The sequence below is a fragment of the Oncorhynchus nerka genome, linkage group LG8 (assembly GCF_034236695.1).
Source record: "Oncorhynchus nerka isolate Pitt River linkage group LG8, Oner_Uvic_2.0, whole genome shotgun sequence".
In the NCBI taxonomy this organism is placed as follows: domain Eukaryota; kingdom Metazoa; phylum Chordata; class Actinopteri; order Salmoniformes; family Salmonidae; genus Oncorhynchus; species Oncorhynchus nerka.
Window position 1 is genome coordinate 43,443,916 of NC_088403.1, and position 17,357 is coordinate 43,461,272.

The 17,357-nt window shown below is 44.0% G+C and overlaps 1 protein-coding gene across 1 annotated transcript; it reads right to left on the bottom strand.

The window, feature by feature from the left end:
- Positions 1-201: 201 nt before the first annotated feature.
- fam113 (family with sequence similarity 113) lies at positions 202-17,185 on the bottom strand (the record flags this gene model as incomplete). The annotated part of the gene is made up of 12 exons (XM_029666473.2): positions 16,521-17,185; positions 16,030-16,111; positions 15,598-15,677; positions 14,967-15,047; positions 14,663-14,814; positions 2,628-2,778; positions 2,156-2,402; positions 1,871-1,936; positions 1,311-1,409; positions 939-1,016; positions 577-716; positions 202-243 (listed from the first exon to the last, which is right to left on the bottom strand). Coding segments are annotated over exons 1-12 (1,221 nt in total), but the record flags the coding sequence as incomplete, so codon positions are not given.
- Positions 17,186-17,357: the final 172 nt, after the last annotated feature.

A 17,357-nucleotide genomic window follows, 5' to 3' on the forward strand; every position in this document is an offset into this window, starting at 1 on the left:
TGTGTCCAAAATCTGTCTTGCCTACTATGGCCAGTGTCAGAGGTCCCATGTTTAAACTACTGTGTGCACACGTTTCAACTTACTCCTGTTCCGGACCATCCTGTTATTTTCACTGCATCTGTTGTTCAATGAGTGTCTGTTGACTAGGGGATGTCTGTAGACCGCCGTGTGTCTGTGATGCACTGGGGCAGTCGGCCGTCTGTTGGCTTGGTTCTCCTCGAAGCCGAAGTAGCCAGCGCCGAACTTGGGGAACGCGTCCTCATAGAATCAAGTCAAATTGTCTATTCATTTTTAAATGTGTTGGACATTGTTAAATTGTGACTTGACTATTTAAAAGTGCATTTAGAATCGCAACACTTCAATAAAAATAAATAAAATGGAAGAAATTAAAAGCAAACAAAAGGCAATCAAATCACAGATTAAAGGCCAAGCTAAAACGGTGGAGTTAAGTGCAATTTCAACCTCACCACTTTTAAAGGGGTCATAATTTCAAGCAACATACCAGTATCTACATGAGAAAACGGGAAATAGTGGTGAAGTGTCCCTTTAAAGCCCTCAATGGTGTTTGCCCCTTACCTCGTAGAACTTTTCTCCGCAGTCATTGTATTTCCCTTCCAGAGGCCTGTAGGGTTCATCCGAAGCTGGTCTGTAGGGTTCATCCGAAGCTGGTCTGTAGGGCTCAAGGCCTGAGTCCTCAGCAGGATGCCATCCTAGAGCTAAAAAAGAAAAGAAAAATGTTGTTCAGTTTAATGTACGTAAGCTATCCTTCCATAGATCTGAAGGACAGAGTCAAATGCAGGCTGCCACCTTTAGAGATACAGGACACGAGGAGAGATGGATGTTGCAGTTGAATTAAAGAATACAGAATTGTTCTTCCCAGAAAGGTTTCACAAGAGCTGTATTAGGAAGTTGTCATTATACAAATATCTGATTCATACCTGCTGAATTGGGAGTGAAATAGTTTGCCTGAGGCTCGTATCCGTCATAGTGTCCAAACCTCTCCGTTGCCCAGGCAACTGGTGAATTACATCGCAGGGTCAGTACACATTATACATACATTTGTCTCCACTCACCGAAAGATTCCTTAGGATCCAAACCCTCCCATAACCTGTGGTCATGAATCATTACGCAGTTGTGGGACTTGTGAATGAATTGGTTACTCAGGTGCTGTGCACAGAGGGACAGGTGTGAAGGAGGCAAGTCCAAGTGGGTGTGAATGACAGCAGCCTTTTTAAAGTGGCATTAGGTGAAGATGCAGGTTAAACTCCACAGTAGTCAAGTGAACCAGGCAGTCAAGTCAATCACTTTACCACTGCAGTGACCTGGGTTCATCATCCTGGGGTCTGGTCTCCTGAAATGAGGCTCTGGTGGGTAGTGCCAGGTGTGTAGCAATGAGGGAATAACACCAACTCCAAAGCAAATCAGGGGGAGAAAAATAGGTTTATTTGAGAAGGACAAATCATAGATGTTATGCTGGGAGGTAGATGTTCAGTCTCCCCTGTCCTCAGTTTTTGTCCACAGAACAAAAGAAACAGGATGCCATTTATAATCCCCCCCACCCTAGCCTGGGGTTGACCAATCAGAAGTCTTTGGAGCACAACTGGGCCAATGGCCAAATAAGTATCCTGCTCCAGACTCGATGTACAGACCGTAGCACACGTAGCTCTGAGTTCAAGTGACATTCCACAGATTCTAAACAGATGTTGAACTGAAACCCAACTCCTATTTACAATTCCCCATTAGTACTCTAGTTTTTACTCTTCTCATCCTGTGTTGTGTATTTATCTTCAAAATATTCTTTCAACGTCACGATAACCTGGCATGGTAAAACTGTACTGACCAATACAGTGAGGAGGAAGCCACCACTTACCTGTGTTCTTGGTCATGGTTTTTGTGTAGGCTTTGAGCTGCTGCTGCTCTGAATGATCAATGTGCTCTACAGGGAGAAGAATACCAGTCTTTCAACTGACAGTCAAATTCAAAAACAGACAGGTGATGTGTGTATGTATATTTCTTATACTCTATGTGTGTGGTGTTCTACTAACTAACGGTGGTGAGAGGACAGTGTAGCACAAACCCCCAGACCTGTGCAGTAGCAGTAAGGATGTGAAGCATCAGTGAGCTAGAGTTCCAGTGTGTATGTGTGTGTACTAACCAATCGTAGTGGCAGGACAGTGCAGCACCACTCCCCAGGCCTCTGCAGCATGTTGCAGTAGTAAGGTGGTGATGCGTCGGTGGGCCAGAGAGTTCCAGTGGACCCCATCCTTCATGCGGTGCTCAAGCGAGAAGCGGAACTGGAAGTGAAGGTCCAGGACGTCAAGGCCGTAGGCGTCGGCCATTTTGCTGCTGTAGAAGTTGGCCTGGATCACGTCGTAGCACAGCGTTTGGCCCCTGTGCTCTATCTGGTTGGGAGAAATTAAAAGGGGAAGCTATAATAGTTCTTTAGCCATTATTGTTGTGCACTGTACATCATTTACTATAATTGAGAAATTACTGGGTCACATTAAATAGGAGCAAACATTCTTAAAGCGGAAAGCCAAAAATAAGCATTCAAGTTTGGGTAGTAAATCAAAGATGGTTCCAAATCCGCGCTTATTGAACACAACCCGGCCTTGTCATCCATCTACCTCAGGAACGAAGAAGCCCCCTACGATCCTCTTCCCCAGGGGCATGGTCATGTTCCACATGACCAGACATTCAGGAGGCAGGATGGAGTTCATCTTGTCAAAGAGCTTATGAAGGTTCTCCTGGTACTCATCGTGCCATTTAGGGTTATACCTGGGTGACAAGACCAGGGACAAACTGGTGAGGGCCCTAAAAAAAGTTAAATGTTTAAATGTGCACACAAAAAAGTTGTATAATGCAAGAAAATGTGTCTATTTTCAGGATGAAATTGTCGCAATACAGAGTAGTATCGGGATACCCAAGGGGTTAGCCCTGTCCCCCCCCAGAACACATGTTCCCGTTTTGGATACATTCTGCACAAAAACCTGTCCCTGATAGTTACACCTCTGCACAATACAACAAATTGAATTTAACTTCACAGTTCAGTGTTCCCCTAGGATATTTTTCATCAGCAGCAAAGTTTGCATGGGGGAGTGGCGGGGCGTAGTAGTGGCTGTGGACAATAGAGCGGTTTCTGACAAGATTATATAGGCCCTCTTGGCCGAAGAGAAAATGTTGCTGTTTTAAACCTAATTTCCTGCAATTCTATACATTTTGCCATGTTGTTATGCCATCAGACTGACTCATAAAAATAAATAAAGATACACACACACAAACTCAGCAAAAAAAGAAACGTCCTCTCACTGTCAACTGCGTTTACTTTCAGCAAACTTAACATGTTTAAATATTGGTATGAACATAACAAGATTCAACAACTAAGTCATAAACTGAACAAGTTCCACAGACATGTGACTAACACAGATGGAATGATGTGTCCCTGAAGAAAGGTGGGGTCAAAATCAAAAGTAACAGTCATTATCTGGTGTGGCTATGGAGCTGCATTAAGTACTGCAGTGCATCTCCTCCTCGTGGACTGCACCAGATTTGCCATTTCCTACTGTGAGATGTTACCCCACTCTTCCATCAAGGCACCTGCAAGTTCTGACATTTCTGTGGGGAATGACCCTATCCCTCACCCTCCAATCCAAAAGGTCCCAGACGTGCGCAATGGGATTGAGATCCGGGCTCTTAGCTGGCCATGGCAGAACACTGACATTCCTCTCTTGCAGGAAATCACACACGAGCAGTATGGCTGGTGGCATTGTCATGCTGGAGGGTCATGTCAGGATGAGCCTGCAGGAAGGGTACCACATGAGGGAGGAGGATGTCTTCCCTGTAACGCACAGCGTTGAGATTGCCTGCAATGACAACCAGCTCAGTCCAATGATGCTGTGACACACCGCCCCAGACCATGACGGACCCTCCACCTCCAAATCGATCACGCTCCAGAGTACAGGCCTCGGTATAACGCTCATTCCGTCGACGATAAACGCGAATCCAACCATCACCCCTGGTGAGACAAAACTGCGACTCGTCAGCGACGAGCACTTTTTGACAGTCCTGTCTGGTCCAGCGACGGTGGGTTTGTGCCCATAGGTGACGTTGTTGCCGGTGAAGTCTGGTGAGGACCTGCCTTACAACAGGCCTACAAGCCCTCAGTTCAGCCTAATGCGGACAGTCTGCGCACTGATGGAGGGATTGTGCGTTCCTGGTGTAACTCGGGCAGTTGTTGTTGCCATCCTGTACCTGTCCCACAGGTGTGATGTTCAGATGTACCGATCCTGTGCAGGTGTTACACGTGATCTGCCACTGCCAGGACGATTAGCTGTCCGTTCTGTCTCCCTGTAGAGCTATCTTAGGCGTCTCACAGTACGGACATGGCAATTTATTGCCCTGGCCACATCTGCAGTCCTCATGCCTCCTTGCAGCATGCCTAAGGAACGTTCACGCAGATGAGCAGGGACCCTGGGTATCTTTCTTTTGGTGTTTTTCAGAGTCAGTAGAAAGGCCTCTTTAGTGTCCTAAGTTCTCATAACTGTGACCTTAATTGCCTAAGCTGTTAGTGTCTTGACGACCGTTCCACAGGTGCATGTACATTAATTGTTTATGGTTCATTGAAGCATGGGAAACAGTGTTTAAACCCTTTACAGTGAAGTTATTTGGATTTTTACGAATTATTTTTGAAAGACAGGGTCCTGAAAAAGGGGAAACACTGAACTTTTTACTGTATAATAGAAAAGGCTATTGCAGAAAATGGCTGATTTGCACATATCCAAAGGCCTACATGTGGGCAGGAGGAATGTAAGTAAGTAATAAAAACGCATAATGATCTGCCTTTTCATTAAATAAGGCGGGGGACCCCACATCTTTAGCCTACTCTTCAGACAACCTTACACACAGCCTACACACTCTCCCTCTCTCACACACACATCCATTTTCTCTCACACACACATCCATTTTCTCTCACACACACACACTGCTCCCTAAAGTTAGGCACCAAACAGAATAAGGAACACCAGAAAAATATGGATTTTGGATTCAGATTTAGCTTAGAATTACATTGATTAGACATACGCTTCCTACTTTTGAGGCACTACTATGAGTAGGCCAACTATCCCTTTTTCTTTTGCCATCCAAATGTGTGCATCACCAAAGGGTACCATGTTAGCTAGCAAGCCAGGCAACATGACTAAACATGGTCGTGTGTTATCAAACCAAAAACCTCACAGACCAAGAGTAATTTAAAAAACGGCCCCGCGACATGGTTTATAAAATGATATAACATATGCGCCAATTCGCGGTAGAATGGGGTTTGGGCTAGAAACTTGCGGTTTTCAGTGATGTTAAGGCGCAAGCATGACTGTCACTGTGCTCCGTTATTCCTCTATGGCAGTGACAGCGAAGACTAGTCAGACTGGAGAACTTGTTCTTACAGGCGAAATGAAAAGGTATCTACGTATCCACTTCACTCGCGTTGCGAGCCACTCCAATCAAAATGTAATAAGTGAAAATGTGCTTATGTCATCGGTCCAAACAAGAAAAACATTAGGCCATTTTTATGCCCAAAATTGTCAGATGCTAAATGCTGATCCACATAATTCAAAATTGTATTATATTTCCAAGTACGATACATTTGTTCACATTTTCATGTCTTTAAATCCATAATATCAAAAAACAAGTTGCTTATAGTTGGAACTAGCCTAAAAACAGCCAAAAAGCACTATTTTTCAAAATAATGGCCTTATTGTGCTTTGTAGCCACTATTCATGTGTAATTCAGTTAAGAAAAATCTGCAAATGGGGAGTTGAAAATGGGAAGGGATGGCCAGAAAAGCAATTTTGGGGAAAGATTTGATCTCATGGTCCAAGTGGCTCTATGCCCGTTTTCAAATGTGCCCATTTATTTATTGTTTGCTTATAGGCCCTACAGAAACAATTTAATTTGTCAATGTTTTAATTGTGTCTGTACTCTAGAAAATGAATAGGCCTCCATTAGAATTGGCTACTTCTTGGCCGTTTTAACTGTTATAAATACCACCTCAGTCACCGGCTTCATCAATAAGTGCATTGACGACGTCGTCCCCACAGTGATCGTACGTACATATCCCAACCAGAACCCATGGATTACAGGCAACATCTGCATCGAGCTGATGGGTTTGGATTTCTGAGCTTTAACCATTATTAATCATTAGTTATAATAGAGACATGAGGGGTGCCATAGCCGAGGGTCTTAATGGTTATCTGGAGTTAGTGGTTATCTGTAGGAGGAAGGGTTATGGTGAGAGCAATTAAGCTTGGAAAGGGCTGAGTGGTCACATGTGGAAGTACTGATAAGGGGAGAAAGCCTTGGATAAGGGGGTCACGGTCAGGTCACTTTAAGGGAACCGTTTATTGCCCGTATCACTTAGGTTCCTGCCAAGCAATAAATATGCAATGTTTAGCGATAAGGAGGAGACTCCACCCAAATTGGGGTATGTATACTACCACAGGTGGAACCGTGTCTGTCTGATGCAGCTGTATTGACCCTCTGGGAAGAATAAACTTGGTTTAAGCTAGGGATGCACGATATAGGGGTGAACATATCGGAATTGGACGATATTAGCTAAAAATGCCAACATCGGTATCGGCCCGATGTCTAGTTTAACACAGATGTCAACGCTACCATGCATACCCATATAACGTAGGTACATGGTGTAATGACGCACGTGTAGCGCAAAATTTAACGCGGCAACACAGAATTCCTAACCTAGCACACACAATGACTGCTGTGTGAAAAGAGCAGTCAACGAGTCGAGCAGTCATTTGAAAGAGTAAAAGAATTTCAGCAAGACAACTCAAAGGTGAAATCCATTAAAGCCCTTGACCCACAACCGTTCTCTGTCGTGGATGTTGGCTTTTGCCGACTGGTCGAGCACCAGTACACACTACCAAGTGCGCTATTTTTCAGATGTTGCCCTACCAGAGTTACACAGTAATAGCGTCACTGCTATTAGCTTCACGACATACATAATATGGAACGCCGTTTGGGTCTTTGAGTGTCAAAAAAGATACAGTAGCACTGTCAAAGCAGTACAAAAAAAGTCTGCAAACAAGCAAACACAGACCACAAATGATGTTTACAATAACACAACTTCTGGGATAGCTAGCTTTAGCTTGGTACCTAGCAAGCACCAATGCAACCAGCCTGAAAACAATGACCAATTGAAACTGCAGTCATTTTCATTATTCTTAGCAATGATTTAGGAATCCTTGTGAGTAAGTATTAGCTAGGTTGCCACTTGTTGTTAGTCTATTGAAATTGAAATTCAGTTCATGAAAATAAATAGCTAGCCAGCTACTTAAACCTGTTGCCCAAAGCTAACGTTATAAGCAGCCAGCTAGCTTCATCAGTCTAGAGAGCTTGACCGGACCGAGTAATGTGCTGTGAAGCTAGCCATAATAAGGATTAGGCACAAAAGTGGAATTTGAAGTTTGCCTTCAAAATAAGTGTCATTGACAGTGATGCAAATTAATACAAATAGAATTATGCCAAACTTTGATTTTGAAGGCTAACCGCAAAGTCCACTATTGTGGCTAATCCTTATTGTGGCTAGCTTCACATAGATGGGTCCGACCACATTAATCAATTAACTGTCTTGTAAATTAGGGTTATTTTAGATGACACCTAGCTATATAGTTAGCTAGCTAACTATAGCTACTGAAACAGTTGTCATTTTGCTATGTTTTTGGGGAAGAACATTGTTTGCATCCATAAGCAAGCTAGCATTTTTTTTAATGACCAGCCCTGCAGGTGCCCGAGATAACTTCACCAGCTTCATAGCATAAGTATCGATGAATCGTTGTGACATGTGAAATACGAGGGAAAGTGTAATCAATGTGTAATAACTACATAACAAATGAACTAACGTATTAAATTATGTGATGTCATATTATGTTGTATTCAGGTCCCGATTGGTCAAATAGTGTTACTTAACATGTCAAATAGTAGTGGTATTTGACATGTATCTTTTTTGACACGCAAAAACAAGTGCCGTTCAATAGAAATCCTGGTTGAGAATGAAATGACTGAACAACAAAACAGCACAGCAAGTAAGTGAAAGAAAATCGTTTTTTTACTGGTAATGGGGACAAAAAGTAAATGCCAACAAAATAACTTTTTGGTCAGTGTGGTGTATGTGTATAACCTTCATTTAACTAAGACAGTTTTACAATGATGGCCCGGACGACGCTGGGCCAATTGTGCGCCGCCCTATGGGACTCCCAATCACGGCCGGATGTGATACAGTCTGGATTCGAACCAGGGACTGTAGTTACGCCTCTTGCACCGAGATGCAGTGCCTTAGACCACTGCGTCCGTGTGCCTGTTAAATAGTTAACAGTACTAGAATGCTTAAGGCCACTAACATTTTTAATATCGGTTATTTAGTATTGTTTTTTTGGGCAAGGAAAATATTGGATTTCGGTATCGGACAAAAAAATGTCATATCGGTGCATCACTAGTTTAAGCTTTCAAGGTGTTCGTCAAGTTCTTACTCTGATAAATAGAACCTTAACAGAGCTAAAGACTAGAGCTGCCGCTTTCAAGGAGCGGGACACTAATCCGGACGCTTGTAAGCAATCCCACTATGCCCTCAGACGAACAAGCAAAGCGTCAATAAAGGATTAAGATTGAATCCTACTACACCGACTGATGCTCCTCGGATGTTGCAGGGCTTGAAAACTATTATGGCCTACAAAGGGAGACCCAGATGCGAGCTCCTCACTGACGTGAGCCTACCAGACGAGCCGAATGCCTTTTACGCTGGCTTCGAGGTAAGCAACACTGAAGCATGCATGAGAGCACCAGCTGTTCTGGACAACTGTGTGATAACGCTCTCGGTAGCCAATGTAAGCAAGACCTTTAAACAGGTCAACATTCACAAAGCCGCTGGGCCAGACGGATTACCAGGACAGGTACTCAAAGCATGCGCGGACCAACTGGCAAGTGTCTTCCCTGACATTTACAACCTCTCCCTGACGGAGTCTATAATTCCTACGTTTCAAGCAGACCACCATTGTCCCTGTACCCAAGGAAGCAAAGGTAACCTGCCTAAACGATTACCGCCCCATAGCACTCAAGTCGGTAGCCATAAAGTGCTTTGAAAGGCTGGGCATGGCTCACAACAGCATCCTCCCGGATACCCAGACCCAATCCAATTTACATCTCACCCCAACAGATCCACAATCTCTATTGCACTCCACACTGCCTTTTCCCACCTGGACAAAAGGAACACGTATGAGAATGCTGTTCACTGACTACAGCTCAGCGTGCCCAAAAAGCTCATTACTAAGCTAAGGACCCTGGGACTAAACACCTCCCTCTGCAACTGGATCCTGGCCTTCCTGACGGGCCACCCTCAGGTGGTAAGGGTAGGCAACAACACGTCTGCCACGCTGATCCTCAACACTGGGGCCCCTCAGGGGTGTGCACTTAGTCCCCTCCTGTACTCCCTGTTAACCCACGACTGCGTGGCCAAACACGACTCCAACACCGTTAAGTTTGTTGATGACAACAGTGGTATGCCTGATCACCGAAAACGATGAGACAGCCTATAGAGTGGTCAGAGACCTGGCAGTGTGGTGCCAGGACAACAACCTCCCCCTCAATGTGAGCAAGACAAAGGAGTTGATCATGGACTACAGGAAAAGGTGAGCTGAATACGTTCCCATTCACATCGACAGGGCTGTAGTGGAGCGGGTCGAGAGTTAAGTTCCTTGGTGTCCACACATGGTCCAAACATACAAAGACAGTCGTTAAGAGGGTACGACAACACCTTTTCCCCCTCAGGAGACTGAAAAGAATTGGCATGGGTCCCCAGATCCTAAAAGTTCTACAGCTGTACCATCGAGAGCATCCTGACCGGTTGCATCACTGCCTGGTATGGCAACTGCTCAGCATCTGACCATAGGGTGCTAGTGGACGGTGCGTACGGCCCAGTACAGGGAACACTTAAACAACACAATGTAACTCCAAGTCAATCACACTTCTGTGAAATCAAACTGTCCACTTAGGAAGCAACACTGATTGACAATCAATTTCACATGCTGTTGTGCAAATGGAATAGACAACAGGTGGAAATTATAGACAATTAGCAAGACACCCCCTATAAAAGGAGTGGTTCTGCAGGTGGGGACCACAGACCACTTCTCAGTTCCTATGCTTCCTGGCTGATGTTTTGGTCACTGTTGAATGCTGGCGGTGCTTTCATTCTAGTGGTAGCATGAGACGGAGTCTACAACCCACACAAGTGGCTCAGGTAGTGCAGCTCATCCAGGATGGCACATCAATGCGAGCTATGGCAAGAAGATTTGCTGTGTCTGTCAGCGTAGTGTCCAGAGCATGGAGGCGCTACCAGAAGACAGGCCAGTACATCAGGAGACGTGGAGGAGGCCGTAGGAGGGCAACAACCCAGCAGCAGGACCGCTACCTCCGCCTTTGTGCAAGGAGGAGCAGGAGGAGCACTGCCAGAGCCCTGCAAAATGACCTCCAGCAGGTCACAAATGTGCATGTGTCTGCTCAAACGGTCAGAAACAGACTCCATGAGGGTGGTATGAGGGCCCGACGTCCACAGGTGGGGGTTGTGCTTACAGCCCAACACCGTACAGGACGTTTTTAATTTGCCAGAGAACACCAAGATTGGCAAATTCGCCACTGGCTCCCTGTGCTCTTCGCAGATGAAAGCAGGTTCACACTGAGCACATGTGACATACGTGACAGTCTGGAGATGCCGTGGAGAACGTTCTGCTGCCTGCAACATCCTCCAGCATGAACGGTTTGGCGGTGGGTCAGTCATGGTGTGGGGTGGCATTTCTTTGGGGGGCCGCACAGCCCTCCATGTGCTCGTCAGAGGTAGCCTGACTGCCATTAGGTACCGAGATGAGATCCTCAGACCCCTTGTGAGACCATATGCTGGTGCGGTTGGCCCTGGGTTCCTCCTAATGCAAGACAATGCTAGACCTCATGTGGCTGGAGTGTGTCAGCAGTTCCTGCAAGAGGAAGGCATTGATTCTATGGACTGGCCCGCCCGTTCCCCAGACCTGAATCCAATTGAGCACATCTGGGACATCATGTCTCGCTCCATCCACCAACGCCACGTTGCACCACAGACTGTCCAGGAGTTGGCGGATGCTTTAGTCCAGGTCTGGGAGGACCATCCGCCACCTCATCAGGAGCATGCCCAGACGTTGTAGGGAGGTCATACAGGCACGTGGAGGTCACACACACTACTGAGCTTCATTTTGACTTGTTTTAAGGACATTACATCAACGTTGGATCAGCCTGTAGTGTGGTTTTCCCCTTTAATTTTGAGTGTGACTCCAAATCCAGACCTCCATGGGTTGATAAATTTGATTTCCATTGATAATTTGTGTGATTTTGTTGTCAGCACATTCAACTATGTAAAGAAAAAAGTATTTAATAAGAATATTTCATTCATTCAGATCTAGGATGTGTTATTTTAGTGTTCCCTTTATTTTTTTGAGCAGTGTACTAGGCAGTGTCCAATTACCCAAGTTATAGACTGTTTTCTCTGCTACCGGTACCGGAGCGCAAAGTCTAGGACCAAAAGGCTCCTTAACAGCTTCTACCCCCAAGCCATAAGACGATTTACATTGACGACACCACCCCAAACCCATTTGATTTGTACACTGCTGTTACTCACTGTTCATCATCTATGCAGTCACTTCACCCCTACCTCCATGTACAAATTACCCCGACTAACCTATACCCCCTCACATTGACTCTGTACCAGTACCCCTGTATTTAGCCTCGTTATTGTTATTTTATTGTGTTACTCATTTTTTACATTAACTTATTTGGTAACGTTTCCTTAACTCTTCCTTGACCTGCACTGTTGGTTAAGGGCCTGTAAGTAAGCATTTCATGGTAAGGTCTACACTTGCTGTATTCGGCGCAAGTGACAAATATAGTTTGATTTGATAATAATAATGATTTACCTCTACAATGGTTCATGAACTCAGGCCTATATTATAAACTTTAGATATTTCTACAACTTAAAACAAACATAAGCCATCTAACAATAAAAAAGGTCAACATCATAATAGCATTAATTAAAAGCCCATCTTTTATTTAAGCAGACTAACTACACTAGGGGTCGGTTTGGGAGGGAAACCTGTGAGGGGACGGTTAGAGCACGTAGGTTACCCGGACTGTCTAACGCCTCCCGCGACCTTCGCTCCTGCAATGCCTGGACTGTACACCCTGGGACGGCGGCTCCTGCGGACAGGGCGGCTGGTGGTTTGTCTGAGTCTTCTGGACATTGTGATTGATAGGCTAGGTAAGACTATGAATGACTGAGACTTGCTTTGGCTTCATTATATAGGGTGGCTCTACCGTGCCTTTCCAAAGCACAAAAACCAGGCAGATACAACAAATGACAAAACACAGCGAAATATAAAAGTGGCCTACCGGATGTAAGAGGGGGACACTTCTTTTGAGCGTAAATTAGGAAAATCGGCATAGGTTTTCCACATGTTATGTAGATCACATGTAGCTAAGAATCCTTAGCGTAATATATACTGTGCATTCAGAAAGTATTCAGACCCCTGGACTTTTTCTACATTTTTGTTACATTACAGCCTTATTCTGAAATTGATTAAACACCCCCCCCCAATCCACACATAATACCCCACAATGTCAAAGCGAGCAGTTTATTTTTGCAAATGTATAAAAAAAAGAAATATCTTATTTACATAAGTATTCAGACCCTTTGCTATGAGACTCAAAATTGAGCTCAGGTGCATCCTGTTTCCATTAATCATCCTTGAAATGTTTCTACAACTTGATTGGAATCCACCTGTGGTAAATTCAATTGATTGGACATGATTTGTAAAGGCACACACCTGTCTATATAAAAAGGTCCCACAGTTGACAGTGCACGTCAGAGCAAAAACCAAGTCAATGAGGGCGAAGGAATTGTCCGTAGAGCTCAGAGACAGGATTGTGTCTAGGCACAGATCTGGGGAAGGGTACCAGCAAGTTTCAGCAGCATTGAAGGTCCCCAAGAACACAGTGGCCTCCATCATTCTTAAATGGAAGAAGTTTGGAACCATCAAGACTCTTCCTAGAGCTGGCCACCCGGCCAACCTGAGCAGTCGGGGGAGAAAGGCCTTGGTCAGGGAGGTAACCAAGAACCCGATGGTCACTGGAGAAGGTTGTCCCTCTGGAAAGATTCTCCCATCTCTGCAGCACTCCATCATTCAGGCCTTTGTGGTAGAGTGGCCAGAGAGAAGCCACTCCTCAGTAAAAGACATGACAGCCCACTTGGAGTTTGCACATAAAGGACTCTCAGACCATGATAAACAAGATTCTCTGGTCTGATGAAACCAAGATTGAACTCTTTGGCCTGAATGCCAAGCATCACGTCTGGATGAAACCTGGCACCATCCCTAAAGTGAAGCATGGTGGTGGCAGCATCATGATGTGGGGATTTTTTCAGCAGCAGGGACTGGGAAACAAGTCAGGATCAAGGGAAAGATTAACAGGGTAAAGGACAGAGATATCTACCCTTTGGACAACGACCCTAAGCACACAGCCCGGACAACACAGGAATGGCTTCGGGACAAGTCTCTGAATGTCCTTGAGCAGCCCAGCCAGAGCCCGGAATTGAACCCGATCGAACATCTCTGGAGAGATTCAAAATAGCTGTGCAGCGATACTCCCCATCCAACCCGACAGAGCTTGAGGATCTGAAGAGAAAAATGGGAGAAACTCACCAAATACAGGTGTGCCAAGCTTGTAGCGTCATACCCAAAAAGACTTGAGGCTGTAATCGCTGCCAAAGGTGCTTCAACAAAGTACTGAGTAAAGGGTCTGAATACTTATGTAAATGTGATATTATTATTTTTAAATGGTTTTGTCATTATGGGGTAGATTCAGGTGGGGAAAAAACAATTAAATCAATTTTAAAAGAAGGCTGTAACGTCACAAAATGTGGAAAAATTCAAGGGTCTGAATATCTTCCGAATGTAATAGCCTAAAGCTATGACTGTAGCAGCCAGCCCTCAAGGAGGCAATGCAAAGTCAACCGCCACAGCAAAAAACATTTTTAGAAAACACTTTACCATGATAAGAAAACTAGTCCATTACACATCCCTACAGAACCAATAAAACCATTCAGTCTCTAATGGCTTATTCAGCATTGGCATCTGCAACTAAAACAAAGATTTGTCGCACAACACACCAAACTCTTATTTTGAAGGCTTGGTTTGGAAAGGATATGCGTTTGACCAATGATACAGCACTAGAGATTTAGCCCCACCCGCATCACCAGTAATGAGAAATGGAACCCATTCTTTATCTTCGCTCATCATTATCTACTTGTATAATGAGTGCTTTTTTGTTTTCAGCAATATGACAACTTAAACTTATTTCGGATTTGAAGACATGAAAGGAAAACAGGAATTATCCATAAGCAGACTGTCCTCGTCTTGCCTTTTAGTTGATTGCCCCTTTTCTTCTTGGACTTTTCAGATTGAGAAGATTAAACAATGTCAACACTATAAAACAGACCTAGTAGGTATCATGAATGCTTAATTTTTAAAAAAAAATTTTTTTAAGTGTGTGTAAAACCTGCAGACATCCTTAACAGACTGGTCACCTGGAGACGTCCCAGAGACAGGAGTTAACGATGACGACGTCTGGTTTGAGACCGTCTTCAAAGTCCCTCAGGATGCTCTGCATGTAGCGTGAGTAGATCCTCGTCAGGAAGTAGAACCGCACCAGGTGGTGGTCTGAGCGGAACTGACGCACCTTAGGACGAGATAAAGGAGAAGGCCGATGTCATAAGAGATCAGGGAGTGCACGTGGAAGCCAAGAGTTAGAATTGTGTCAAACAGGACCATTCATTCCCAGTGCAGGTATACTTCCTAAAGAATCACCGTCTTCTCATCCTAGTGACGCACCTCACGGTATTCCGTCCCGTTGGTCATTTGACCCAGCCGTCCGCCCTCCACCAGGATGTCCTGCTCGAAGCTCGTCTCTCCCTGGTGATGAGGGGGTAGATTGTGAGGGGGAAGAAGCTAGAAGCCACTTTAGTCCTGGTATTATTAAATCAATCATGGATCTGTTTTTTTTAGGACACATTGAAAGAAAAGCTGCAAAAATATTACAATAGAGAGATAGAATGTATCTACAGTAGGGTTGGACAATATGGTCAAAATATAATATCAATGATTTTCTTATTTTTTACAGTATGGCATTATGATAGTATTTTATGTTTCTGAATAATACAAGTTTTCTATTTTATGAGTCATGCATGACCCTAGGATGGCAACTAATGCATTCTAAATAGTTTTATTGTGCTTTCTCCAATCAAATGTTTTTATACTCAACCAAACTATGACAAAACTGACAGTGAAGTTCTCATTTATTTAGCACTGTATTGTAAAAATCCATACCGGTATGTGGATCCATACCGTTATACCTTAAAAGACAATATATCACCCAGACTTAATCTATAGATCAAATTTCTTTCTAGAAATGTTGCATGGGATCTCTCACTTTCACCTACCAAATCTGTGAGTCAAGGTTTACCTTACTCTTGAGCTGAGCCAAGCTGAGATATTTGTCCTTTTGCAGCAGAAGCACAATGTCCTTATACACTGAGCGCTGAACTGTGGAGAACACAAATTATGGACATTGACTGACAACATAAGTTCAGTTGGCAATTTGTCATCCAAAGGGTGCACTGCACATTCAATTTGATAACCACAGGCAAGCACTCAAATCTGGACCCCGGAAGCCAGTTCTACTGCTTTGTTTGTTAATGTTTATTTGTTTCCCTCTAATCAGGCAATGATTTAGGCCTTGGGACACTAGGTGGGTGCAATTCATTAACAGGTTGAACAAAAAAACTGCAGTATCCAGACGTCGTTGGGTAAGATTTGATACCCCTGGGCTAGGGCTTCTTGGGCCTGGAGATATGCAAAGACTGTACAAACCAATGTATGTCAGTGGTTCACTTACTTGAGTCCCCCAGGACAACAACAAACTTGTTGTGTAAGAGCTGGCTGGCTTGCTGCTGGCTCACAGCCTTCATGTTCTCCCTCTGTTCATTAAAGTACAGATTAGGTTCCCAATATTTATAGGAGTGCCTATCAGACGTTGATTTAAAATTGTGTGAGCACTGATTGGATAACAGAGGTTCAGAGGACAGAGTAGCAATTATATAGTTAGTGGTGTGTTCATAGACATTGCTGGGAAGTAGCCTACTCACTTCAATAGTCACCAATGCATGGGGTCCAATTGTTGCAGATTTCACATAAAGCTAACACACATTGCTAAGCAGGCCAAAAGGCTATCTGGTAACTCATTGCAACTATGTCAGACTGTTATTAGCAAGGATGTTAAATCCTTGATAATGTCGCAGGTTAGCTCTGGTTCAAGGCGTTCGTGCTCGTTCCTCACGGACACTAACGCACATGGACCAGAGCTATCAACCAGGTCACCATACTTACCATGATTGGTTGAACTTTAATTATCTTGATTGAACTATTAACATTAATAAATGTAGGCAGGTGGTTGAAGTCAAACCTCTTAACCAGGACGCCCCTGATCTGAATAATCGAGTTATTGTCCAAATGATCCAATTATTAGTTGGCTGCTGCTACTACAATTAGCTAGTAACGTTAGCAAACCCGTTGAGTTTTTGGAGCGAAAAAAAATAATGCCGTTTGCTGGTAACTTGATTTTCCAGGAGCGGTTTGGTTAAATATGCAGTTTTTGTACGTGATTCTTTCGCCACAACAATCCTCGTCTGATTTTATTGAACATATGACTAGTCATTCGCACGCGAATTAATTGCAATACCAATTTTCACCTGTATTGCTAGCCAGTAGTAGCCAGCTAGCAAGACAGGGAATGAGAAGTCCAATTCCACCTGCATTGCGAGAAAGCCATCAACATAAATGTATTTTCAATTAGCATTAGACGCACGTTAGACAATAAGTTCTCTATGGTTTGATAAAATACTGTAATAATTTTGCATCGAAATGTGGCTAATCTTTGGGTCCGATGACTTCCAACTATCTGCAAACCATTCACGCCGTGAAATTTGATTTATGAATTTGAACTTGGCGGAGCGGGCGTCGAGTCGTAAGTAAAGTCGTAATGAGCGCTCATCGGTCGTAATGACCAACTTTGTCCAGCAGATGGTAGTAAATTAAAGTCACTGTGATCATAACGAGATGATAAACAGCATCATTGCCATTGGACTCATTGATCAAACAAACATGCAGCTATTTTTTTAGATGCAGTTTGATCTCCATTTCTACAAGATTCTACAAATATTATTT